The sequence below is a fragment of the Miscanthus floridulus genome, chromosome 1, assembly GCF_019320115.1.
Source record: "Miscanthus floridulus cultivar M001 chromosome 1, ASM1932011v1, whole genome shotgun sequence".
NCBI classification, from domain to species: domain Eukaryota; kingdom Viridiplantae; phylum Streptophyta; class Magnoliopsida; order Poales; family Poaceae; genus Miscanthus; species Miscanthus floridulus.
In genome coordinates this window covers 50,796,184-50,821,851 of record NC_089580.1, presented here as the reverse complement: position 1 = coordinate 50,821,851, position 25,668 = coordinate 50,796,184, and the positions used below count along the sequence as shown (strand labels likewise).

Genomic DNA, 25,668 nt, shown 5'->3' with positions numbered 1-25,668 from the left:
CGGCTTGGTTCCTATCTTTATGCTTGGACTTTGCATGATATCTTGGGTCTTTTCTTATGCTCCTAAGGTCTTTCTTAAGGTGTTGATCATCGAATCATCACGTCGCCTTTGTCCAAGTCATGTCTTGCACCCTGTTGGACTACAAAACAAACACTTGCAAATTAATTAGTCCAATTTAGTTGTGTTGGTCATCAAACACCAAAATCCAAAGTAGATGGGCCTAGGGTCCATTTTCCTTACACTATGAAATTATGAATCGATATTGTAATGAATTCATTGAAAAATCATATGTTGTATGAACTGGCCTAATGATGTTGTAAGCTTTATTTACTATTTATGGATTCTAGATGAAAAGTGGATCATTTTGAGTTCTCCTTTGTGGTGTGCTCAATAAACAATCAGGTTTTAACTTGGTCTCTTGCGTAATTTGTGTCAAATGGTTGACAAGTATGCGTTAGATTGATTAAGGTCCCGTTTGGCATGGCTTCGGCTTCTTGCACCTCCTTGCAAGGAGCCCTGCCTGTATAAAGGAGTCGGAGCCAAAAATAGTGTCTTCTCTGAGCTCCTCCTCACAAACCTAATACAAATTATTACAAAATTGCCACTAGAGTCATTTTTGCTAAACGTTTTCCAAAGCGGCTCTAGATCCACCATAGAAGTTGCTCCAGGAAGAGCTAGAGCCAGAGCCCTTTTAGGAGGAGCTAGAGCCATACCAAACAGGTCCTAAATTGGTTGGTATTGGCACAATTTACCTTCATTGTGTCGCTACACACGACGTGGTGCCACGTTGAACTAAACTGCTTTGAAAAGCACCATGGGAAGAAAAACAATCAGTTTCAATAATCGCAGGAGTCAAAACATCCAATTTTCTAGTTCGAGGGGAATCAAACTATACAATAGTTGAAGAAGATAAGATAAGATCAAAGTACAACAATAACCGAAGGAGGTCAGGAGTTCCAATCTTCTTAGAACCTAATTCAACCTCTGTCTTGGACCTTTCAACCTACCACCAAGAAATAAATCCAGAAAACTTGCATATACATGCCGAGTCTAAAATTTAAACTCGGGTTGATAGGTAAAATTTGAACTCGATTGGCAATTGCCAGGTTTTACCATAAGAAACCTAAGCGCAAATGGCAAACGCCTATTGCAGAGTTTTGCATGTTAGATGCATAGATCTCACCTACTTGGCCATTTTAACGGCTGCCCACTGTTTGGGCGACTGTGACTAGTTTTGCCGATTCAAAGAGAACGGCGACTATTGTTATCTTATTAATAAACAGAAAATATAAGTAACCCATAAAGTGAATCCTACTTCACCCAGCCCCACGCAATAGGATGATAAAGAAAACATCAAATAGTATGACAAAGAAAACTCAGGTTACATGATTGTTTCTAATTTAGCCATGACAAACAAGTTGATCCCAAGCTCCTCAGTCAACAGTTGAAGATGTGAGAACCCTAGCAGAACTGACTTTGGATCATGGAAGCGGACTACCATTTGTGTGAAACATAACTCCGGACTAATGGAGCTTCGGTACCATGTCTACAGATGTGCAATGATTTAATCACTTCAATTTCTTATGGAAAAAAAATCGTTGCCTCTCTCTCCTCCACAAAGGGGAGGGCTTGACTATATTAGTTGCAGTTCATGTGTACAAAAGAATGTCGGCCTTTGCCAGCTCATACAAAACTAAAAATATGCATCCTTTGTTTCTTATGTGATTTGGGGATAGCATCCCTGGACAACTATGACTTTTTTGGTGTGTAAGTGTGTTTGTTTCAACTAAACTGGGTCACTGCTCCTAGGTACAATCCGTACACGAAGGCTGGCTAGCATAGAGCTACAGTTACTGCCTACTCTGTTGCAGTCATCTTCATCTTCATTTCCATCATTGTTCCGAGGGACATCAGCGAAATGGAAACTCAGGCCGTGCTCTAGGTCGGGATCATCATCCATGAACCTTGTCTTGGACATGGCCTGTGGGCTTGTCCAACTACCGTTAGCTCTGTTATCTTTTTGATCTCGCTCTCTGTTTCCCTCCTCTGACCCACTGTTGCTGTGATAGCTAGAATAGTGATTGCCAAAGTTCGGCGGTTCATGGAAATTGTCCTGTGAACCAGTAAGGTGTGCATAATTCAGTGCCCAATCACTGTGCTGGCTGGAAGAATGGGCAGATGTGTAGTGATTTGCAAAGTCTGGAGGCTCAATAAAACTGTCGCAAGGTGGCTCAGAAAATCTGTCTCGTGGATCAGTTTGGCGTGCAGAGGCCTGGGCCCACCAAGGGCAGCTTGTAGAATTATGTTCACTGTCCTGGTGCTTGAAAGTGGTACGTTGAAAGAACGCACTCGTTGTTGATGCTTCCAAGTGGCTTCGTGCTCTTTCATACAAATTAGAATCCCAGATTTGCTCCTCTTCAATATCAGTTAGTGGCTTTCTCATAGGTGGCAGCCATATATCCTCCCCCGATTCAGGGGATGCTTCATCATGGTGGGAATATGAGTCCAAATCTCTGCCTGAACGTTCAGAGTGGCATGTGTAATACCAGTCCAGGATATATGGATAAGCTCTTTGATCTGTGTCAAGCAGTCCTAATGGATTTAATAAGTTATAAATAATCCCAATGCCTGGAAAAACATCTCTGGGGCGCAGCCGATGCAAAATGTTGCCACTTTGACCTCTACTACTCGACCAGAGTTGTGAATCTTCCATTGTTTGTTGAAAAGTATATTTGCGGATTTGCTTTTCCTTGAATCTCTGGAGATTGCACAAAAACTGCTTGCCATCTGGATTTGGTTGCCATGATGTATATGTGCTTTGGAAACTGTCAACATAAAAGGGCATAGCCACTTTAGGTCAACATCTATCAAAAGTAATTTATGCAACATTCCTTCCCTTTGAAATGATTCCATAAGCCAGTTTTCCATAGCACTGTTAATGAGATTATTATGAGGACTGGAATTTATTTGTATACTCTACTAGATTCAATCACAAAGGAAACAATTAATCACTATACTTAAAGACATATCACATCTCAGTAATAAAGGAATCATACAACTCTTGTGGACGATATTAAGCTGATCACTGAAGTGTTCCAGGGTTCTCCCTTACACTTCGAATTTTTATTAAAGATGACAGTATGATTTTGTTCATAAAATCAACCAGAATGGTTTGTGGATGTTAACTTGTTAAGTATCCTCAGTTCCAGAATACCTATACGGATGCACAAGACAAACTGAGCCTGTTTTATTTATTATTTAAAGAGTAAAATGCACGGGTGGCCCTTAAACTTCATGGTGCCGTCAGCGAGGTCTGTTTACTGTTCAAATGCACATCTAGGTTCCTAAACTTACTAGGTGTCACTTGCGGTCCAAATTACCCTAATTAACATGTAGCATGGAGCCCAAGAGATCCTCAGTTACTACTACTTGCTCATGTTTCCAGCCACTATCTAGCATATAGCATCAGGTGTCATATTTGCATGCCACATAGGCAATTTGAGCTGAGCAGAGTGATTTCAATCTCAAGTGGCACACTAAACAAGTTTAGAGACTCATGTATGAGATTAGGAACCTAAGTGGCACTGCCGGACAAGTTTAAGCCGTGCTGGTAGGCAAATTTAATGAAACGTTTAATTCCACCTACATGTGTTTCATACTTTCATTTCATTTCTTTGAGAAAATAATAACACCAAATTCAATTTATTCACAACTTGGTATTTTGACAAGCCATCTGGGATAATAAACCAAACAACAAACTACTCCCTCCGTTCCAAATTATAAGCCATTTTGGTTTTTCTAGATACATTGCTTTTACTATACATCTAGACATAGTGTATATCTAAGTGCATAGCAAAAACCATGAATCTAGAAAAGCCAAAATGTCTTATAATTTGGAATGGAGGGAGTACCAGGTAAAATAGTACAGCATTTATATGGTACTAAAAAAGGATGTGTACCTTAATAATGATTTCTCCATTTTCCCTTGGGAGCTCCTCATATCTTTTAATGAATCAAGTGGTGAACCATAGTTTCTATTTCCATGTCTTCGGAGGTCAAACAAGCTTAAGCTATTGAGACAAACAGAATGAAGTTAAAAACCTTGCAAAGTAGCAAAATTAGCAGATTGTAATAATTAATAGCACAATACAAAGGCAAACCTGCAAACATCTCCCACTCCATCTACGTAAATTGTAAATTCAGAAATGAAGCACAAAATATCATTGACACGCTGTACATGGGGAAAACTCAACCATTATACAACATAATCTAGAAACAAACTTATGTTGATGTTGCTCAAAAGTCAAAAACATTACCTTTGGAAGCACAAATATTAGCAAGTAAGGAGTGATGAAAATCGAGACCATCTCTTCCAAAAGCATCGTTATGGTATACTGCAATTGCAACAATCAGCCATTCTTCTAAAAGATTAATTGTAACTTATACATTGGATCTCAGATAGACCACATAAGTACTAGCCCATTACTTACAAATGCACAGCATGGGTTCCACGTAGACAGTGATTTACTGAGTTCTTTTATAAACCAAGAAGAAAAAAGAACTAAGGGGAGAGACATTCCTCAGCCATCTTAAGAGACTACTGAACCCTTTAAGTAGGTATGGTACTCCCCTCTCTTAATAAGAGACATCCAGTTCTCTACCAACCAAACTACTGCTCAGTTCTCCATTTTAAGCATAAAGGCACCAGATATCTAAATAGCTAAACACTGGTACCACTGAAATGAAGTATTCTCAGTACCACAGCAAAGATCCATTAATCCGTTATGTTGGAAGAACATTAATGTGCCAATGACATGTGGCTGCAGGCACCCACTTGAAAATCTCACATTGGGTGGAATTTTTCGGTTTAATGCATCTTTGCATCTACTGTAAGCTCGTTTTCTGTTATCATAAGTGCATTTGCATGATTAAGAATTAGTAATACCCAACTTCAAAACAATTAAGATTTTTTTTTTTGTCAAAGGTGTGATCTAAAACTATTAAGATAATTTTTTTGCCAAAAGTGTGAACTGATCATCTGAGAAAAACTGAGGGAAGGGAATTACCTGAAATAGAGTTTCGAATTCTTTCCGCACAACTTCACTGCTCTCTTTACCACGCCATCTTTTTGGCATGTAATGTGTATGTTGGACAACAAGGGTCATGGCTCCTTCTGGGTCAATCACTTGAAGCTCATCTGCCACAACTTTACGACTTACAGTTGCTATAGTTCCAAAAACAACAGTATACCAGAAAAGGTTTCGGCCGAAAACCTTCATAAGCCATAAAAGACATGAGATTCTGAAGGTGGAAGGTATCCATTGTGTGACACTAAGGATGGTGCGTGTGTGTGTTGGGGGGGGGGGCTTACATGTCCCTCAAGAATAGATTCCCCCAGGAATCCAAGGATGAGAAGAATTCCAGCCAAGCCACCAGATACAAATGATACAAATTTTGCAACAATAGATATTAATGGAGTTGGAAACTGCTTTAAATAATTTAAAGAGTGAAGAGTGCAATTGTCCATCCTATGTCTGAAGAAATGCTCAACCTGAAATAGATAAAAGTAGCAGCATTTAGGGCAAAATGGAAAAGAAACAAGATTAGCTACATATGATCTACATGTTCTTTTGTTGGGGATCTGTCCCCCAAACACTAGGAAAATGGAAAGAATGATCACACAATCATTTGGCATTTTCTAGCAGTGCAGCAAAAGAAACCTATTTCTACCTCGTTGTACTCTCGCAAAATCCACCTTGACAAATTCGACCATCGTCGAGATGATGCTGTACTGGGATTATTGTAGAATTCTTCAGCATGTCTCAGTAACATGTATACCAATGGGAAGATGATAAGGCAGGGTGACAGCAAAAGCATTGCAATGCCCATAAATACAAGTCGCTTTGTCAAAACAGATGGGCCTGTTAGAAAGTCTTTCCTGACACAAAATTTACTGCAAAAGAAGATGACATGAGGTTTGCATTAGAAAGAGTAAGATGGTATTTTAAAGGAATAGGATCAACAAACAACGACTAAGAACTACACGTGAAGAGAACATTTTAAAGGAGCAGTTATGACGACAGCACTTCATGAATAAGAACAAAAACAGAAAGACCAGACTTATCATGGAAGATATAATATCAAGGTAGCAATAGTTGTTACAAAGATTGTTAAAAACTAGAATATACAATAATGAGCTTCATGGTTTCCTTCATCGATCATCTTGAAAATTTCAGGTAAACCCTATTCGCCCTGCACTGCACATAACTGAGAGCAGCACATGCAAGGCTTCACAGACATTCTATTATCACATATCACAAATGGAATTAAAGTGACACAAAGACCTCAATTTATCAACAAAGTAAAATGTATCCATCAATAAAATCTACTAGGACTGGTTTAGAATAGACTACCTACCTGGCAACAGCATTCTATTTTTGACATTACCAGAAAAAGTATGATCAATTTGACACTTGAAACATACACATTTCATTTCATATTACTTCCTTTTCCTTTCATAACTCTTACTGGTTCTCAAAAAACTAACTCGCACTGCTTAAACAATAAGTTTGAAAAAAAATACTAGCAGTGTAGTCTACTAATTATAGATATAGGGAACCAGAAAAAGGAACAAACTTCCTTACCTATCAAACATGCTATGAAAGATGCACCAATTTAATGCCCACTCTAGCGTCTTTGGAAGCATCAGATAGCTTTTCCTTCCATGGAAACGCGAACTGACAGTTGGTCCTACTCCAGGCAGCCAACAGGCAACCGGAAATGCAATAATGCCTTTATTGACCATCCCAATTAAGTAGTTCTGTTTCCGCATTAATCTCATGATAATATCATGCTCTGAAAGATCCTTAACAACGCAAAGTTGTTGTGACTTCTGAAGGAGGACAACCTTCTCAACTACTTTGGGCCATGATATAGTTTGAATCTCCAGATCTGTGACCTTAAGACTGCAAAATGAAGTAACAGAAACAAAATGATACATCATTTTTCTCTCAAAGAAATGTTTACCAATGTGTGGAACACATGAAATTGAAATATTACCTGTTATAGTAGAAGTCACGAACATTGAGTATGCTTCTCAATTTTACAAAGAACTTGATTAAGTTAATAATTCCATATGTCGTCAATATAACCATTGATCCAGTAGTGATAATCTTCACATATGTGAACGGAACTAATGGGTCATTCTTGATGACATTCATTAGGTCACATGGTTTATCACCTATCTCAAGTGCTTCCACTCCACATTTCAAATGGCCAAGGGCATCCCAGTCAACAAACAAGAAGAAGAAACCAATAGCACATACCATAAATGTAACATTAAGGATCTCGATTATCCACTTGGTGATAATGCATCTTAAACCCTTTGCACAGAAATATTCATACAGTCTCTCAAAGAAAATATCCAAATCAGGAATCAGCTCAGCCTTGAAGTCCTCCCCATGGAGAAGTCCTGTTGGGCTCTCACAATCAGAGCTTGGTAGTCTCTGGTAGTCCGATAACTCTACTTCAGGCGGAATTTCAGCAAGCAGATGTGTTGAAAGTGTTGATTCTCTTCTCAATGGCCACTTGAATAATTGTTTAATATTTGTGCCCTTCAGAAAGAAGGACATCATATATGGAAACAGAACCCAAGACAAGCTGAAGGCTTCCTTGCCATGCCACTGCTGATCACCTGGTTGATAAAGTTTTTTCTTTAAATGATTCATTCATCGTATTCATATACATTGCAACAGACATTCTGATTAAAACATCCAACAAGAAATTACCATCTATCAACCAAAAAAGGAAAAGCATCCAGTCTTATCCATAAAAAGCAACAACTATATGAATATTTCAATTAACCAAAAACTATGCTTTTGTGCATCCTATTTAGGAATGATAGAAAAGTAGGTATCGGGCATGTCCGGACGCGGCTGAAAGCTACAGCAGCTGCACCGATTCTACCTCAAACTACAGCATTTTGCAGCTGTAATAAAATCTGATGCACCTGCTGCAGCGAACAGGCCCATCACAACCCTGAATTTGTTTTCTAGTCCTGGAACGAAGACCCAATTATAGAAAGTTTAAGCCCCTGCTGCATCATGCACTAGTTGCAAAGTGTAAACTAGGCTTACTCGAAATCCACAAAGCATCAAATCAACTCGAAGTCAAAGCTTTATAATTTTTCCAAGGTTGTCCTCGGCAGGGGCGGGCCCAGTAAAGGACAATGGGTGTGCACATGTACACCCGAAAAAATTTACAAACAAAATCGAAGGTAGTGGCAGAATATATGTATGACTGTAGTTAGATCAGATTCGAATAGAGGTAACCAAACAGCTCAAGTTAGGGTTTAGGTGCTCGGTTTCGCACAGAAGGAAGAGAAGAGACGGGGGTGGCCATACCTGGTGTGCTCGTCGCTGGCGAAGGGGGAAGAAATCCTGGGCACCTGGCGAAGGGCGGCGGCGGCCGCAGTGCCGTCGCCTCGAGAGAGAGCACGCGGCGAGAAGGCAGAAGGCAGGGGTGAAGACAGTCCTGGGGCTCTGGCGGTTAGCCGGTTAGCGGTTAGCGGTTAGACTGTGTCCAACGGCGTGACCTAAACGCAAAATACGCCATCCTCCGACGGAAGACCAAAACCACTTACGCATTCTGGGTACTCGGCGATTTCGAAGGCATTTCTACATCTACGAAGAGAGACGACGCAAACATGTAGTGGTGGGCCCGTCGGAGCTGCAGTGGCGCAGGGCGCGCTGTGGCCCACCTCCCCGCCGGTGCGCGCGGCAAGCTTGCCCCGGCGCGCGGGCCGCCTCCACCTCGGCCACGCCATCCTCCTCACCTCCGCCATCTCCCTCCTCCGCACGGGATCGAGCGTGGGCGCGTTGACCTGCTCCGGGCGGCAGCCCTACCCCCGCACAGTGGCCCGCCTCCACCTCGGCGCGGCAGTCCACCACCACCTCCGCGCGTTGCCCTGCTCCGGTGCGGCGAGGAGGAGGCAGGGGTGCGTGGATCTAGGCCCCGCCACCGCTCACCCTGGGCGACGAGGCGAGCTGGCCCCAGAGCGGCCACCCAGCCCTGGCGCGCCGAGCCCGCCCCGACATGGCGTCCTGCCTCCCCGCCACCGCGAGCCTCCCCGGCGCGACAGGGAGGCGCGGGATCTGCGGTCGACGAGGAGCGAGGAAGAGAGAGAGGGCAAGGGGAGATCGGGAGGAAGAGAGAAGGAGGGGAAGAGAAGTGACGAGGGGGAGGAGAGAGAGAGAGAGGAGAGGAGATATTTTTATCGGTGTACAGTGATTTGGGTCGTCCGTTGGAGAAGATAAATTTTGGGTGTGTATCTTTTTTACTGTGCAGCACCCAAATCAGAGAAATAGGTATTATATTTAGGTTGTATTGTTGGAGACAGTCTATGCCTCAGGCATCCAAAACATATCGTTAATTATAAGTTAATAATTAATTAATAAACGATCAAATATCAAAGTCGCGTCAGGTTTGGGTTGGGTTTTTTAATAACCCGAAAAAGTTCTTTCGAGGGTCGGAAGTCCGAGCCCGACACCGCCCCCAAATTTTAGGCGCAAGCCCACCGGGCACCAGTAGACTGTAGACGAGTCAGGTTGTTTTTAGACTAGTTGAGTTTACAGTCAAATTAAATATGTTCATGCGTAACAGTACGTATAGATGCTATCATCTTTTCTAATACATAAAAGTGACCTTTTTTAAAACAGACATCGAAAATAAAATAATTTGCTAGTTTTTTCTTTGCTAAATTTGATAGAGGACGTCGAACATATTAAAATATTTATTTCTGTCTCAGGAGGTGAAGGAAGTACGGTAAAATGTCTTTTTTTTTTATCTCTGCCTATTTCTTCTTCCGCTGTCCCTGTTGTTCTCCCCGACGGCAGGGGGCTTGCCCACCCTTCCCTGGGACATGGACCCAATCCTTGTCGACGCGGCTGCGGATCCTCGCCGTCCTCAGCGTGGCAGCATCCGCCGGATGAAGCAGTATGAGTGCCTGACCAACCACTCCGTCGTGGCGTCCGCCGTGTTTGTCCCGTTCTACGCTGGCTTCGACTTCGCCCGCTACAATTGGGGCTACGACAACACCACCAGGGACGCCAGATCGGTGGACCTGATAGAGTGGCTCATGGCACGACCCCAGTTGCAGCGGATGTGGGGCCATGACCACTTCCCCGTCGCGGGGAGAACGGGGTGGGACTTCCGATGAGCATCCGGATGACCAGATCCAGGATCACGTCACCGAGCATGGCAAGGCTTCCAGCACCTGCGCCATGCTAGGATGCGCTCGCACCCTGGGCGGCACTCAGTGCCACTCCCCCGTCAACATCATGCGGTTATTCCAGATGGTCGTCTTCTGCTTGCAGCCGCTCCCCGTTGGGCGACTCGTGCACGCGGCAATCGGTGTTCGACTCCGTGGTGCCCAGCTGCATCCCGGTGTTCTTCCACACGGGGTCCGCGTACGAGCTATACCCGTGGCAACGGCAGCCGCACCGGGGCCGGCGCGACCGTCGCCGCCACGGCGCGGTCTCGGCCCGGTTGCGCGGCGAACTGCGAGAACCCCGCACGGAAAGCGGTCTACGTCGCCATGGCAAGGTGGGAAGGATGTGTTAGTTGATCTCCACATACGCCCTGATCGGGGGCGCCCAACCCTAATATGGTTGGTGGGCCCCTGTCGCACAACACTATATAAAGATAGGTGGGGATCATGGCTCGGGGAACAAGGTTGACCGGAGCCGATGTAACCACGAACAAAAAACCTAACCCGATCTAAAGAGGGTGCTGCCAGCGACGGAAAGCCCCACCGACTCTGCCGTACCTCTGCATCGCCACTGGACCTCGTCTCCACCACGCTGGACTCCACCGCGCCGAGCTCCCTCGACACCAGCGTCCACGAGGCTACGGCGCAACTGCGCCAGGGCGAACTAGAGGAACCCTAAGTAAGATGCTTATCCCGATCTACGGTTTAGAGGCACTATTGTTTCTAACAATGGTACCAGAGCCAAGGTTGCCAGTGTGTAGATCTAGTATGGGGTAAAATATTGAAAAAAAATCAAAGAAAGAATAAGGGTTCGATCTGTTTCGGATTGAAACCCAACCCTAACTGGGTAAAAGAAAATTAAAAAGAGACCGGGGGGTGGCAGACGTCACTGAACTCTTGGTCACCACCGCCACCGTGCGGGGAAGGTGCCACACCATCGTCTTCGCCGGCGCGCGGCAAGAAAAGAACTGACCTCCTTTCGGATCTGAGCAGACAGAAGGGGTTCCCTAACCCTAACCCTAACTGGGTGAAGGAAAGAACAAAGGAAGAGGGATTCGGCCTAGAAGAGAATCAAAGCCAAACCCTAACCCTCAAAGCACTTACTGGGGAAGAAGAACAGTGACTCCAGTGAGTCAAACCCTAACCTAACCTCAACCCCAAATCGGTTCAACTCCAAAAGGAAAAGAAAGAAGATCCAAAAGAGAAGAAGGAGAAGAGGGGAAGGGGCTTATCTCGCCGATCTCGAATCAAAACCGAGAGAAAAACCGAATCGGGTTCAACCGAACCCTAACCCTAACTCACGACGAGGAAGGGGGAAGAGAGCGATTCGGTACAAATAGAAAAAAAAGAAAGCAAATGAAAGAGATGAACCGAATCGAACGAATCGAATCGGAAAAAGAAACCCTAACCCTAGATCTCCAAATCGGTTGAATCCGAGAAGAACAAACAAGAATCCAAATCCAAATCCAAAAGAAGAAGGGGACGGGGAAGAAGAGGAAAGGGACCTACCTCGCCGTGCGCCGGACTAACCCTTCACCGACGTGGGAGAAGAAGGCCGAGCCGGGGGAACTGTTTCGCTCAGGCTCGGCCAAGGGGGCGCCGTGGCCTGGCCACTCGACGGCGACGCGCTCACCCACTGGGGAGCACGCACGCCGGCGAGGGGGCCGACCACGCGGGGCAGCGAGGTCTCGCCACCACGAACGACGGCGCCATCTCTCTCTCTCTCTCTCTCTCTCTCTCTCTCGGCTGCGGTCGCTGCTCGTTGCTGCTGCGTTTAGAGAGGAGCGCGGGCGTAGAGAGAGAAGAGGGAGGGGCGAATGATGCTAGGGTTTCAGCGGAGGCGCTGAGGTCGCCATTTTGATCTGCCGAGACGCGCACGTGGCCGTTCGATCTGCATCAATGGCGTAGATCAACCGGGCCAGAATCAGGCCCAGGCGGGCGCGAGCGGGAGGCCGCTTTGCCAGCCTAGGCCTAGGTTGCGGCCTGGGTGTGGGCAGCGCGCGTGCGTGGGTTGCTGTGGCAAGTCGGGCCGTGCACTGTTGCTGCTGGGCCGATACTGTAGCTGCAGGCCGGGCCACAATGAACAGTAAATAAAGTTCCGAGTTTATTTAATTTTCGGAAGCAGATTTTGATGATATTTGTCTACTTCAAATATCTCTGTTAAAATTTGAACCAACGTTTTTTCATGTTTAATGCTTCTGAAAAATAGATAATGAATTTTTTCATGTTTCCGCTGCTAAAGAAATAGTTTATTCTTCAGTTATTTTGAACCAACGTGATATTTAATTGAAGAAAAAGAGATTTTGACATGATTATGATGTTGTTATTTTTTGACCAACGTTGTTAATAACAATATCGTAATTTTAATGATTTTATGCATTAATTCTATTTCTGTCCAACGGTGATGTAGAATTAGTGTATAAGAACAGTTGTAAATTTTAATGATTTATGCATTAATTCTATTTCTGCCTAACGGTGATGTAGAATTAGTGTATAAGAACAGTTGTATGTTTTAATTTTGACCAACGTTGAAATCAAGACATGCAATTGTTGTTATTTTTTATGTTAAGAAAAAGTTTAACTAGGCCTTCATCTTGGCTGAGGTGAACTGGGTAGTCACCTCACCGTGTTCCACTGAGCCTGTGCATCGGTGAGGGAAACAAACGAGGTTGATGCCGCTTGGGTAACTGAAGAGAGAGATTTTGAATCCCAAAAGATATCCTATGACCTTGAGCATAGGAAGCGGGTCACTGCCAACAAGAAATGTTTGGCTGTGATAAAGAACACGATTAAGTCTGCAATTATGGGCTCAATCCCAGAGTGTGACACGGTCACCGAGTACCTCGATAGAATAAAGAGTCAGTTCACTAGCTCTTCAAAGACATATGCTACCCAGCTGATAAAGCAAATGGTGACAGAGAGTTAATCTGGAAATGGTGGCATAAGAGAGCTCACGATGCATCGTCGAAATTATGACACTGTCGTTTAGGCCATATTTCGAGGGGGAGAATAGAAAGACTAGTTAAGAATAATATTCTTTCTCTATTAGAGCTCTCAGATTTAGAACAATACAGAGAATGCATAAAATGAAAGTATGTAAAGAAAATTAAGAAAGATGTCAAACGAAGCGTAGGAATTTTACAGATTATTCACACAGACATCTGTGGTCAGTTTTCTATAAAGAGTGTGGATGGTTATGATTCGTTTATAATATTCACAGATGATTACTCCCATTATGGCTATATTTATCCAATCAAAGAAAGAATACAAGCATTTGATAAATTATAAGATATTTAAGGCAGAAGTTAAAAACCAACACAATTTAAAGATTAAGATAGTCAGGTCCGACCGTGGGGGGGAGTACTACGGTCGGCATACCCCATATGGCCAAGTTCCTGGATCTTTTGCAAGGTTCTTACAGGAGAATGGTATAGTAGCCCAGTATTCTACACCAGGTGAACCTCGACAGAATGGAGTAGCTGAAAGACGCAATCGTACCCTGATGGATATGGTGTGCAATATGATAAATTACTCCACCTTATTGTTGAGCCTATGGATGAAGGCATTAAAACCGCTATTCATATTCTCAATAGAGTACCAAGTGAGTCGGTGCCCAAAACACCGTATGAGTTGTGGATAGAAAGAGTACCCTCACTAAACCACTTACGTGTGTGAGGGAGTCCTGGTGAGGCTAAAGTATTTAACCCAAACATTGGGAAGCTAGATCCCAAAACAGTAAGTTGTCATTTCATTGGCTACCTAGAAAAGTCAAAAGGTTTTCGTTTCTACTGTCCAGACAGACATATAAAATTTGTGGAAGCGAGACACGCTGTCTTCCTAGAGAATGAAATAATGAGGGGGAGCATGGTAGCTCGAGAAATTGACCTTGAAGAGAAGCGGGTGTATGCGCCCACTCCGATGATTCATAAGCTATTTTTCTCACTACCTGCTGTCGCTGCACCGACAGTGCAAGATACCATGGTGCCAGCACCTGTTGTTATTACGCCTATGGCAACAATGAAGGACGATGAAGAACTTGTTCTTCAGGATCCTGTAGAACCTATTGCCACACATGTGGGGGAGCAACAACAGCCTCAAACAGAAGATGTGCCAAATATGAAGGCCTCTAGAAGGTCTCAAAGAGTTAGAAAATCAGCTATTCCTGCTGACTATGAAGTATACAACACTAAAGAATTTCAAATGGATGATGATCCCACCTCATTTGAAGAAGCCATGAGAACTGATCATTCATCAAAGTGGCTTAAGGCCATAGAAGATGAAATGAAATCTATAAATACCAATAAAGTTTGGGACTTGAAAATAATTCCTAAAGGAGCCAAAATAGTAGGGTGTAAATGGGTCTACAAAATAAAACTCGACTCTCAAGGGAATATAGAGAGATATAATGCACGATTTGTGGTAAAAGGCTTTACACAAAGAGAAGGAATTTATTACAATGAGACATTTTCTCTAGTCTCATATAAAGATTCCTTCAGAATCATAATGACATTAGTGGCACATTACGATTTATAATTACATCAAATGGATGTAAAGACGATATTTCTCAATGGAGACTTGGAGGAAAATGTTTACATGACACAACTGAAAGGTTTTATCATGGAAGGAAAAGAACGAATAGGATGACGCCTAAAGAAATCCATTTATGGATCAAAACAAGCTTCAAGACAGTGGTACTTGAAGTTTGATGAGACAATAAGATATTTTAGGTTTAAAGAGAATGTTTAGGACAATTGTGTCTATGCAAAGTTTAAGAATGGGAAATTTATCTTCCTTGTCCTGTATGTGGATGATATCGTACTTGCTAGTAGTGATGTCAGTCTACTACTGGAGACAAAGAAGTTTTTGTCCTCAAAATTTGATATGAAAGATCTTGGTGAAGCTTCGTTCGTTCTAGGGATCGAGATTCACCGAGATAGAAGTAAAGGGGTATTAGAACTGTCACAAAAGGCATACATAGAAAATATATTAAAGAAATTCAGTATGCACAAATGTAGTCCCTCACCTGCTCCTATAGTCAAGGGCGACAGATATGGGGATTTTTAATGCCCCAGGAACCAGTATGAGATCGATCAAATTGAAAATGGTTCCATATGCTTCAGTTGTCGGAAGCTTGCAATATGCTCAAGTATGTACGTGCCCTGACTTGGCATTTGTTACCGGGTTACTTGGCAGATTCCAGAGCAATCATGAAACAGAACATTGGAAATTAGTAAATAAAGTCTTGCGTTATTTGCAAGGAACGAAAAGCCTCATGATGACGTATAGAAGATCTGATTCACTCCATATAGTGGGATATTCATATTCTGATTATGCGGGAGATGATAGAAAATCCACGTCTGGATATGTATTCACTCTCGTAAGGGGAGCTATTTTATAGAAAAGCTTAAAGCAAACTGTCACTACATCGTCCATAATGTATGTCGGGTTTGTAGCGTGTTATAAGGCAACGGGGCAGATGAACTGGCTAAAGAAGTTCATACCCGGTTTGAAGGTGGTTGACGACATCTATAGACCACTTAAGTTATACTGCGATAATAATCCGGCAGTACAGTATGCTCACAATAATAAGTCAAGTGGTGCTGCCAAACACATTGACATAAAGTATTATGTTGTGAAAAATAAAGTCCGGGATTATGTCATAAGTCTTGAGCATATAAGTACCGAAAAGATGCTCGCGGATCCGCTTACAAAAGGCTTACCACCTAACATGTTCAGAGACACGTGTAGCTAGCATGGGTTTAAGGGAAAGTCTAAAATTCCTGTATAAAAGAAGGCCCAAAGTTAAGTATCTATTTCAGAACAGAGTGGTGTGTTGTAGCTGTTAAATCTATCGGCAATTGACCGTGACGATGAAACATGCTCTACGCGCTAATCTGTAATGGAATGAACAAAAATAAATGATATGAAATTGAAATATGGTAGTGAGATCAAGGGGGAGAATGTTAGTTGATCTCCACCAATAGGCCCAATAACCTATTGGGCCCTTGGATCTGCGCTCTAATCGGGAGCGTCCAACCCTAATATGGTTGGTGGGTCCCTGTCGCACAGCACTATATAAAGATAAGTGGAGATCACGGCTCGGGGAACGAGGTTGACCGGAGCCGATGTAACCACGAACAGAAAACCTAACCCTATCTAAAGAGGGTGCTGCCAGCGACGGGAAGCCCAACCGACTCTATCGTACCTTTGCATCGCCACCGGACCTCATCTCCACCACGCTAGACTCCACCGCGCCGAGCTCCCTCGACACCGGCGTCCACGAGGCTGCGACACAACTGCGCCAGGGCGAACTAGAGGAACCCTAAGTAAGATGCTTACCCCGATCTACGATTTAGAGGCACTATTGTCTCTAACAGGATGCTGCTGCTCGATTCGGCCAGTGGCGCGCCTCGTCCACCCCTGCCTCTTCCACCTCACGCCTTAGTCTCCTCGTCCACCGCTGCAAGGGCTCCTCGCAGAGACTCACCACTCCTGTCGCCGAGGGAGAAGAACAGGGACAGAGGAAGAAGAAATAGGTAGGGGCAAAAAGGACATTTCATCACTCTTCTCTCACATCCTGAGCCAGAAATGAATATTTTAATGTATTCAGTGTCCTGCGACAAATTTGGCAACAACGCAAGTGTCTACCGGCAAATCGCTCTATTTTTTGTCCACTAACAAAGGAAGGTCACTTTCAGTGTCTAGAGCAAATTTTGTCTATTATGTATGGTAGCAAAATGCACACTATTCTTTCTAACTTATATGACAACGATTATGGGTTCAGATCATGAATGAGACAGTAAATATGTAGAACTATTATCTCTAATTCATCATGTACTATAACTTTTAGTAAAACCAACCATGAAATATACACTCGTGAGAGTGGAGGCACAAATAGAGACAAAAAGAGTGACTCACTAGAGGTGGGATTTAGACTGTGCTATGTCAAACTAGAGGTGGGACTTAGGCCTTGCCATGCATCGGTGACTCACCAGAGGTGAGACTTGACATGCAGAATTTGCTCGCCAAACTTTTGGCGTTTTTTTGCACAGAAATTGAACTACCACGCCGTGATCATGCTGCGGCGCACACAACAAGTGCGACAGCTAACTAAACAGTCGTCGCAAAGTGCGACAACTAATTTAACACGTCAAGAGACTAATTTAGAGTAAAAAGTGAGTTCACGGGGCAGGTATGTAGGGAACGGGACGGCGGATGGTTGCCCATCTCTGTCTCCGCGAAACTGACAGGGACTAATTTTTTCCTATTCAATCCTCATGGGGATTAAGGGCGTGATTGGTTGAGGGAAGGAGCCCCGACCTGACCCATGGGATGCAGGTGTGCACCGTTTGGTTGGCTGCACGGGACCTTCAGCTTGGGGCGACCAGTGCAAAGGCACCCACCCAGCCTGGCTGCCAGGAAACGAAATCCGAGTTCGTTCCTGGCGAGCGTGGCTCCAGCGCTGCTGAGAGCACGCACGCGAGGAACGGGCACAGAGAGTAGCGATGCGGGACAAGTCGGATTGCAGGCGGGGCGGGTTGCGGACCACCACTTACCCACTAAGCTTGCCGCAAACTAATTAAGCGGGTTTGTGGCTGTCCATGAGCGCAACTGTGACCCTCCGTCGTGATCCACCGGACTCTATGGCTAATACAACAAACCCGCAAGGCCCGCAAAGCACACTAGCTAGATTTGTTGCTGCTACGAGCTCATCTGCAGCATCGTAAGGACTCGCACGGACATGGCAGCGAAGGAGCTAACTAACTCGCCGGCGGCCACACCTCCGCCTGTGGAGTTTAGATCCTCTGATCTAGTAGCCGCTATTGCTAATTGCTATCGCTGGACAGGAAGACCTCAGCGGCGGTCCGCCCTGCAGCCAGGTGCTCGTGGACGCCGTCGCCATGCGTGGACGGTGATGTCGGCCATGGCACCCGGGGCTCTGCAGCACCCAGCACTCTACTGAGTCGCCACCGGAGAAGATGAACTCCTCGTCCTCCTCTGTGACCACCACCCCGAGCTCCCAGCCGATGGGACCGCCAGCATATCGCCTGACGCGCGGGCCAGCTCCAGAACGAGATCAAGGAGCGGTTGTCACGCTGGATACTGGATATTCGACAGAGGCAAGACAACCATCGTTGCGGGTTCTTGCGGGACATTGCGGGCTTGCCCTCTTGTCCAATGGGCTTCGCGGAACAGCACACGTCATGCCGTGAAAATGTTGCAGCTGATCCGCATCTGCTATAAAACATGATTTTCCGGGGCGAACATACAGGTTCCAATAAAAACCCGCCCCACCTGCAAGCCGAGGGACAAGCGAGAACCAAACAACTTCCTCACGGACCTGGCTGTAGCGAAGCAAGCAACCAATCAAGTCTGACTCGCATGCGCTGAGCCTGGTGCTGACGAGACTGGCCCGACGGATGCGAGTCAGACGAGCCTGCATCGGAACCAATCACGCCTTAAATCGCCTCCATCCCTGTCCCTAGTCTGTGTTTAGTTTACGAATTTTAGAAATTTAGCTACCGTAGCACTTTTGTTTTTATTTAGCAATTATTGTTCAATTATAGATTAATTAGACTCAAAACGTTCGTCTCGTAATTTTCAACCAAACTATGCAATTAATTTTTTTCATCCACATTTAATGCTGAATGCACGTATCGTAAGATTTGATGTGATGACTACTATAATACTTTTTAAACACTTAGTAGGATAATTCTCCGTAGGGAATCATCGGGGATCGGATCCCCATTAACATCTCTATCCACACCTCTGTCTCGGTCTCTCTCAGTCACTCTCACCCCCATTGACTCTCCACCGACATGCTGATGCAGTTATGCTCCTCTCTTCACCTCCAACCAGGTGGGTCCCACTAGTGCTTTAGGGAAAGACCCTGTTCGACTTCTTTTTTCAGTTAGAATAGTATTTTTCTCTCATAATAATTTAGCCGAAACAATATTTTTTAGTCAGTTTAAGGCAACTTTCAGACCAGCGAACGGGCCAAAGAAGAGGACAAAATTGTATTTCAGAACCCATCCAGTAGTCAGATCATGGACAACCCGCAAGTGTGGTACGTAAATAAAGGAACAAAAAGATTGAAAGTAGTTGCCACGAAGAGGGCTAGAAGCTTTCTAGTGATAAATAAAAGATTGAAAGTTGTTGGATCGGACTTCTGGAGTTCTGTACGAGTACGATACGGTCAACCATTGTTGAAAGCAATGTACCAACTCCCGCAGCTAGTTGGAGCGCACACTCAACTGGCACAACACCTTAGGGCGCGTTTAGTTGGCAATTTTTTTTTTAGGGTTTAGGGTTTAGGGTTTTTGTTTGTATTTGGTAATTAATGTTTAATTATGGACTAATTAGGTTCGAAAGTTTCGTCTCGTGATTTCTCACCTAACTATACAATTAGTTTTGTTTTTCATCTATATTTAGTACTTTATGCATGTGCTGCAAGATTCGATGCGACTCTTTGGGGTGAAAATTTTTGGAATAAATGCTAACCCAAACGTACGCGCAATGTATACCGTGTTATCGTAACTCAGCAAAGCATCTCAATGGCCGCCGAAGCGCAACCGCGGCTCCTAGTCCTCCTGCTCGCCTGGCCCTGCCTCTTCGTCGGCTCGCTGGCGTGTGGAGCTGCAGCTGCCGACCTGCTCCACCCGGTCGTCCTGCTGCCCGGATACAGCTGCAGCCAGCTCGACGCGCAGCTCACCCACGAGTTCGAGCCCTCCACGGCGCCGAGCTGCGGCGCGCGCATGGGGAAGGGGTGGTTCCGGCTGTGGGAGAACCACACGGCGCTGCAGGAGGACCCTGCACTGGTGCCGTGCTACGCCGAGCTGCTGCGGCTGGTGTACGACCCTGTCGCCGGCGATTACCGCAACGTGCAGGGCGTCGAGACCCGCGTCGTGCCGTTCCGCGCCAAGCGGGGCTTCGGCTCCGATGATCCTGCCACAAAGTAAGATATCCTTGCGCGAAACATATCATCAATTAACAAGTCAAAAGATTTCTCCTCAAATTTGTCTCAATCTTGTTGTGCTCCTACACTCGTTGGTCAGGAACATCTGCATGGGAAAACTCATTCAGGCACTGAAAGGAGTCGGATACAGAGAAGGCGAGAACCTCTTCGGCGCGCCGTACGACTTCCGATACGCGCCGGCGCCGCCGGGCCAGGCGTCCAGGGAGTTCTCCCGCTTCCTCTCGAACCTCAGGGCATTCGTGGAGCAGGCAAGCGAGAGGAATGGGGACATGCCGGTCATCCTCGTGACGCACAGCTTCGGCGGCCTCAACGCCAACGTCTTCCTCAGCCGGAGCACCCTGGCGTGGCGCCGGAGGTACGTCAAGCACTTCGTCATGGTCTCCACCGGTGCTGGCGGCGGCGTGTTCCCGCTGCAGTTCGGCGGCTCGAATTCGTCGTCGCCGCCGCCGACGGACCCGCTGTCGTTCGCCAACACCAGATTGAGATTCGCAACCGCGTTCTCAGTCCTGCCGTCCCCCAAGGTGTTCGGGCACGCGCCGCTGGTGGTCACGCGTGCCAAGAACTACTCCGCCTACGACATCCCTGAGTACCTTAAAGCTAATGGTTTCTCTGACGACGAGGTGGCGCGCTACGTGACGAGGGTGCTGCCGGTCACGCTGCGCTTCGGTGCGCCGGGCGTGCCGGTGACCTGCATCAACGGTATCGGCGTGCGGACGGTGGAGAGGCTGGTGTACTGGGACGGCGACTTCGGTGCGAAGCCTCAAGTGGTTTACGGCGACGGCGACGGGGCCATCAACATAGCGAGCATGTTGGCGTTGGACACATTGATCGGGGCTCAACCGGAGCAGGATTACTTCAAGTCGATCCTGATTCACAACACTAGTCACGGTGGCACCATCTCGGATGATTTTGCCCTCCGGCGTGTGGTCAACGAGGTTCTTGATGCCAATGGAAATAGCATGAACGATGTTAATAAGAAACAACAATGTTGAAAGAAACAAGTCAAAGTTGTCATAAACGTCGTCGTGGTGCATAGAAAAAAGTTAGAATGATCTTAAAGCTTGACTTCAATAAACGGTAATGCTCCTACTCGAACGTCCGATGTTTCGGACGCACGTCAGAAAACGATAAAACTGATGCCTCGTCTTATCTGCCCGCTCGATGCCCTCCCCATCCACATCCCGTGTCCACGCGCTTCACTTCTCTCGCTCTTCTCGCCCTCTCCTCCTCCCGGCTCCCCCACTCTCTCGCTCTGCTCGCGCGTCGCTGCCCCTCCCTCCCTCCGTGACCTCCATGCCGCGACGACGGTGGCTTCTGGCGAGCCGCCCCTCCCTCCCTTCCTCCCTCCGCGACCTCCATGCAACCGGAGAGGAGGGCGACGGCGGCAGCTTCCGGCGAGGTAGGTGGGTCCTTCTCTGGATCTGAGTCCTCCTCCTCCTCTCTCCTTCCTCCTCATCTGGATTTTAGCTCTCCTCCTTCTTCTCCTCCTCTTCCTCCTCTGGATCTGGATCTGAGAGATGCGGCGGTGGCTAGGGTTTCGGTGAGCTCTATGCAGTAGGTTTGCTTTGCTGTTGCAACAAGCAATATTTCTTTGTTGCATTAGTTTTTTTTCTGATGTTGCATCTCACATTGAGCCTTTTGTTTCTGTTGTTGCAATAGCGTCGTTTTACTGTTGCAACAAGCAACATTTCTTTGTTGCATTAGTCTTTTTTTATGTTGCATCTCGCATTGCGTTTTTGTTTCTGTTGTTGCAGTAGTTGCAACAAGTTTTTTTCTTTGTTGCATTGGTCTTTTTTCCTGATGTTGCATCTCGCACTGCGCTTTTGTTTGCTGTTGTTGCAGTAGCTTTAGTTTGCTGTTGCAACAAGTAATTTTTCTTTGTTGCATTAGTCTTTTTTTCTGATGTTGTATCTCGCATTTTGCTTTTGTTTCTGTTGTTGCAGTAGCTTTGGTTTGCTGTTGCAACAAGTAATTTTTCTTTGTTGCATTAGTATTTTTTTCTGACATTGCATCTTGTATTGTAGTAGCTTTGTTGTGTTGTTGCAGTCGCTCTTTGTTCTGATGTTGCAGTAGACTTGTTCTGATGTTTCACCTCGCATTACGCTTTGTTTGATGTTGCAAACAATTTTCTGATGGGAGTGCGTTGGGGGCGGGCGAGGTTGGGCGTGAATGGGAAACCCGTTCTATTTGATCCGTTCCGTGCGCGGGGGGCGGGCGAGGTTGGAGGCGGGCGGGTTTCATGCGCATTGGGGGCGGGCGGGTTCCGTGCGCGAGGAGCGGAGGAAGGGAGGTTTTGATCTTTGTTCTGCTCCGTGCGGGCGGGCGGGCGTGATCTCGTGCGGGAGGGCGAGGCGCGGTACGAAGGGCTGGAGTCCTTGCGTCCACGGCACCGTCCGATGGATCGGTATCCATCGGACGTCCAGGAGCCAGCGCTGCCCTTTAAGAAAGCCTATAACAAGATTAAATGGTCTTTTCTGCAACAAACTTTAAGAAAGAAAGGTTTTTCACTTGTGTGGTGCCATTGGATTAATAAGATTGTGAGGGGTAGGTAGTGCCAACATTAAAGTAAATAATGATGTGAGACATTTCTTCCAAACCCGGAAATAATTAAGACAAGGAGATCCTTTGTCCCTTGTCCTTTTTAATTTGGTGGCAGATATGCTAGCAACTTTGATTGTTCGAGCTAAGACTAATGGACATATCAAGGGTGTTGTTCCACATTTTGTTGGCGATGGCCTTTCAATTATGCAATATGTGGATGACACCATTTTGTTCCTGGACCATGACATGCTTTAGGCCAAAGAACTAAAGCTTGCGCTTAGTACCTTTGAGCAAATATCGGGATTGAAAATTAATTTCCATAAAAGTGAGCTTTTCTGCTATGGCGCGGCCAAGGATTGTGAAATGGAATATACACATTTGTTTGGATGTCAGTTATGTGATTTTCCTTTCAAATATCTTGGAATTCCTAGGAATCTTGGATTGGGCATGCATCGAGGAGAGGTTCAGAAAAAAAACTCATTAGTTGAAAAGATAAATTGCTTTCAATTGGTGGGCGACTTATTCTTATCAATTCGGTACTAACTAGCTTAGCCATGTTTATGCTATTCTTTTCTGAAGTCCCTAGAGGAGTTCTTCAAAAATTGGATTACTATCTCTCTTGCTTTTTCTGGCAATGTGATGAACACAAGAAGAAATACTGTCTGGCTAAGTGGAGTGTTTTCTGTACACCGAAAGATTTTGGTGGGCTAGGAATACTTAATCTCGAACTACAAAATAGATGCCTTTTGAGCAAATGGTTGTTTAGATTGATCAATGAGGATGGGGTTTAACAGAACTTCTATGAAGGAAATATATGTCCAACAAATTTCTTACTCAAGTGCAACATAGGCCTGGGGATTCTCATTTCTGGGCCGGCCTAATGAAAGCCAAGGTGGAATTTCTAGCTTGCGGCACTTTTAAGGTGCTCAGAGGGAACATGTGAGATTTTGGGAGGATGTGTAGTTAGGAGACAAACCTCTTAGAGAGGTTTACCCTAATCTCTATCACTAATAATGCACCGGTTGTTAATTTTTCTAAAACCACACTAAAAACTGTCCACCACAGTCATGAACTATCTTACATGCACAAAAAAATACACCCAGAGTTAACCAATCTTTAAAACGAAGGGACGAGATCGACACTAACCTCTCTTTTCTCTCACTCACTCAAATCCATCGGACCAGCTCGCCTGGACCAAACCTCATCACTCATCCAGTCATCCCTCCTTCCACGCGCGTGAGGTGTGAGGCGTGGCTACGCTGACTCTCCCTCTCCCCGAGGCCACCCTCGCTCTCCCCAACTCCCTCTTTCCCGTACGATCGGTCCAAGGCCGCACGCCACAATGGCTGCACACGTGACTCCTCCACTCTCTCGTGGATCTCCCATCTCATGGCCAGGCTGCATCGAGCAAGGGCGTTAGGGTGAATCCAGCGGCAGTGGCTCCTGGCCACGGTTCTCGGCGCGTGTGGAGCTATGGCGGCGCCTGACTATAGGGCTCATGGTGCGCGGGTAGGTGGCAACGGCGCCCGTCCATGGAACTTATGGCACGCAAGCCTAGCCATGGGGCTCGGGGTGCGTGGGGCGATGACAGCGGCGCCCGACCGCAGGACGACATGGACAGGCCTCACCTAGCTGCCTGCAAGGTGAGATTCGATTTGGTTGCCTTTGCATCCAGCAACGATGCATTTGAGCCCTAACAGGGGTGCGGCGGCCTAGGGTTTGCATAGCTCAGGGTGCACGGATTGATCTGCTCTCCCCAATCTGCTGATCTGTGGAACGATCAAAGCGCGAGCATGGTCCACCCTAGGGTTCCGATCTGGTCCTCGCCTCGTTGGAGGAAGAGCTAGAGGAGATGAACGACACCGGGCAGCCACCAGCAGCACCATCAGAGGCTCCGGCAGCAGCAGCTGGCTAGGTACTGTGCACCTGCATGATGTTCGATCAAAATGTTTTAGGTTTGTTTTGTGAGTATTTGATTGACGTGTGGTTTTCATGCGGATTTTGTTTGCATTGTGTTGGTGCAGAGCGATTCATATCCAAACGAGCTATCGGTGCAGTTGGGGATCACAGATAGGAACGTTTGCCGGTTCAAGAACTAGAAAACTCTGCCAGCCAAGATTGCTCGGCTGGCTAAGGACTGCACATGTGTTACTGGCAAACATACATGTATGCTTTCTTCCATCTTAAGCTTGAGATTTATGAACCTACATATTAAATGGCCACGGATCTTTTATGCTATTGTTGATAAGCTTTGCTGAAGTGCCAAGATATAGTATCGTTTGTATTGAATACTCTTGCCGAGCTTAATATTTTATTTTATTTACTAATGAGTTAACCGTATAACATTATCTGATATTTACACTCACAGTGTTTTTTTGCAGTTTCCATCTCTTTCTATCTTTCTATCAAATTTCATGGCTGCTGATGTGGACATAGACAAACCTAGGAATGCACTGGAAATACGCTATGAGACTGAAAAGCAAATAAAGGCCAAAAAAACCAGTCTACATGGCCTACTGCTACACTATTACAGTTTAATATATGAGAGAACCCTACTGTCTAGTGATGGAATATTACAGGATCACTAGCCATAGATCTAGCATATAAAACTGACATTTGGAATAAATAGCGAGTCCTAGAACATGAAGTAGTACAGGATTTACAGATAGAGCGAGCGAGAGAGAGAGAGAGAGAGGGGGGGGGGTTGAGGAGGTGCAAACCATTGGCCGCCTTCGTAGAAGATGAGTTGGCCATGGAGTCACTTGTCGGTGGCGCGTTGAAGCCCGATGGTGAAGACGCTATCGCGGTGGCGGCGGTGGTCGGTGGCAGAACTTCCTGTCGCTGACAGCGCCCCCTCTCTAGATCGGCTAGGGTTAGGATGTAG

At 45.8% G+C, this 25,668-nt stretch overlaps 2 protein-coding genes across 4 annotated transcripts; one reads left to right on the top strand and one right to left on the bottom strand.

Moving 5' to 3' along the window:
* Positions 1-1,227: 1,227 nt before the first annotated feature.
* LOC136517750 (autophagy-related protein 9-like) lies at positions 1,228-8,560 on the bottom strand. 3 transcript variants are annotated; one of them, XM_066511491.1, is made up of 10 exons: positions 8,403-8,560; positions 7,060-7,693; positions 6,645-6,965; positions 5,731-5,953; positions 5,372-5,551; positions 5,067-5,273; positions 4,317-4,394; positions 4,161-4,231; positions 3,960-4,064; positions 1,228-2,825 (listed from the first exon to the last, which is right to left on the bottom strand). In XM_066511491.1, the coding sequence occupies exons 2-10, from the start codon at positions 7,632-7,634 to the stop codon at positions 1,787-1,789; spliced, it is 2,799 nt and encodes a 932-aa protein (XP_066367588.1). In that variant the 5' UTR covers positions 7,635-7,693; positions 8,403-8,560; the 3' UTR covers positions 1,228-1,786. The 3 variants fall into 3 exon arrangements, with proteins under 3 accessions (XP_066367588.1, XP_066367523.1, XP_066367652.1); XM_066511426.1 differs by having other exon boundaries at positions 1,231-2,825; positions 3,960-4,070; XM_066511555.1 differs by having other exon boundaries at positions 2,455-2,932; positions 3,960-4,070.
* Positions 8,561-19,781: 11,221 nt separating this feature from the next.
* On the top strand, positions 19,782-21,314 carry LOC136483457 (lecithin-cholesterol acyltransferase-like 1). Its single transcript, XM_066480541.1, has 2 exons — positions 19,782-20,222; positions 20,323-21,314. The coding sequence occupies exons 1-2, from the start codon at positions 19,822-19,824 to the stop codon at positions 21,233-21,235; spliced, it is 1,314 nt and encodes a 437-aa protein (XP_066336638.1). The 5' UTR covers positions 19,782-19,821; the 3' UTR covers positions 21,236-21,314.
* The last annotated feature ends 4,354 nt before the right edge of the window (positions 21,315-25,668 follow it).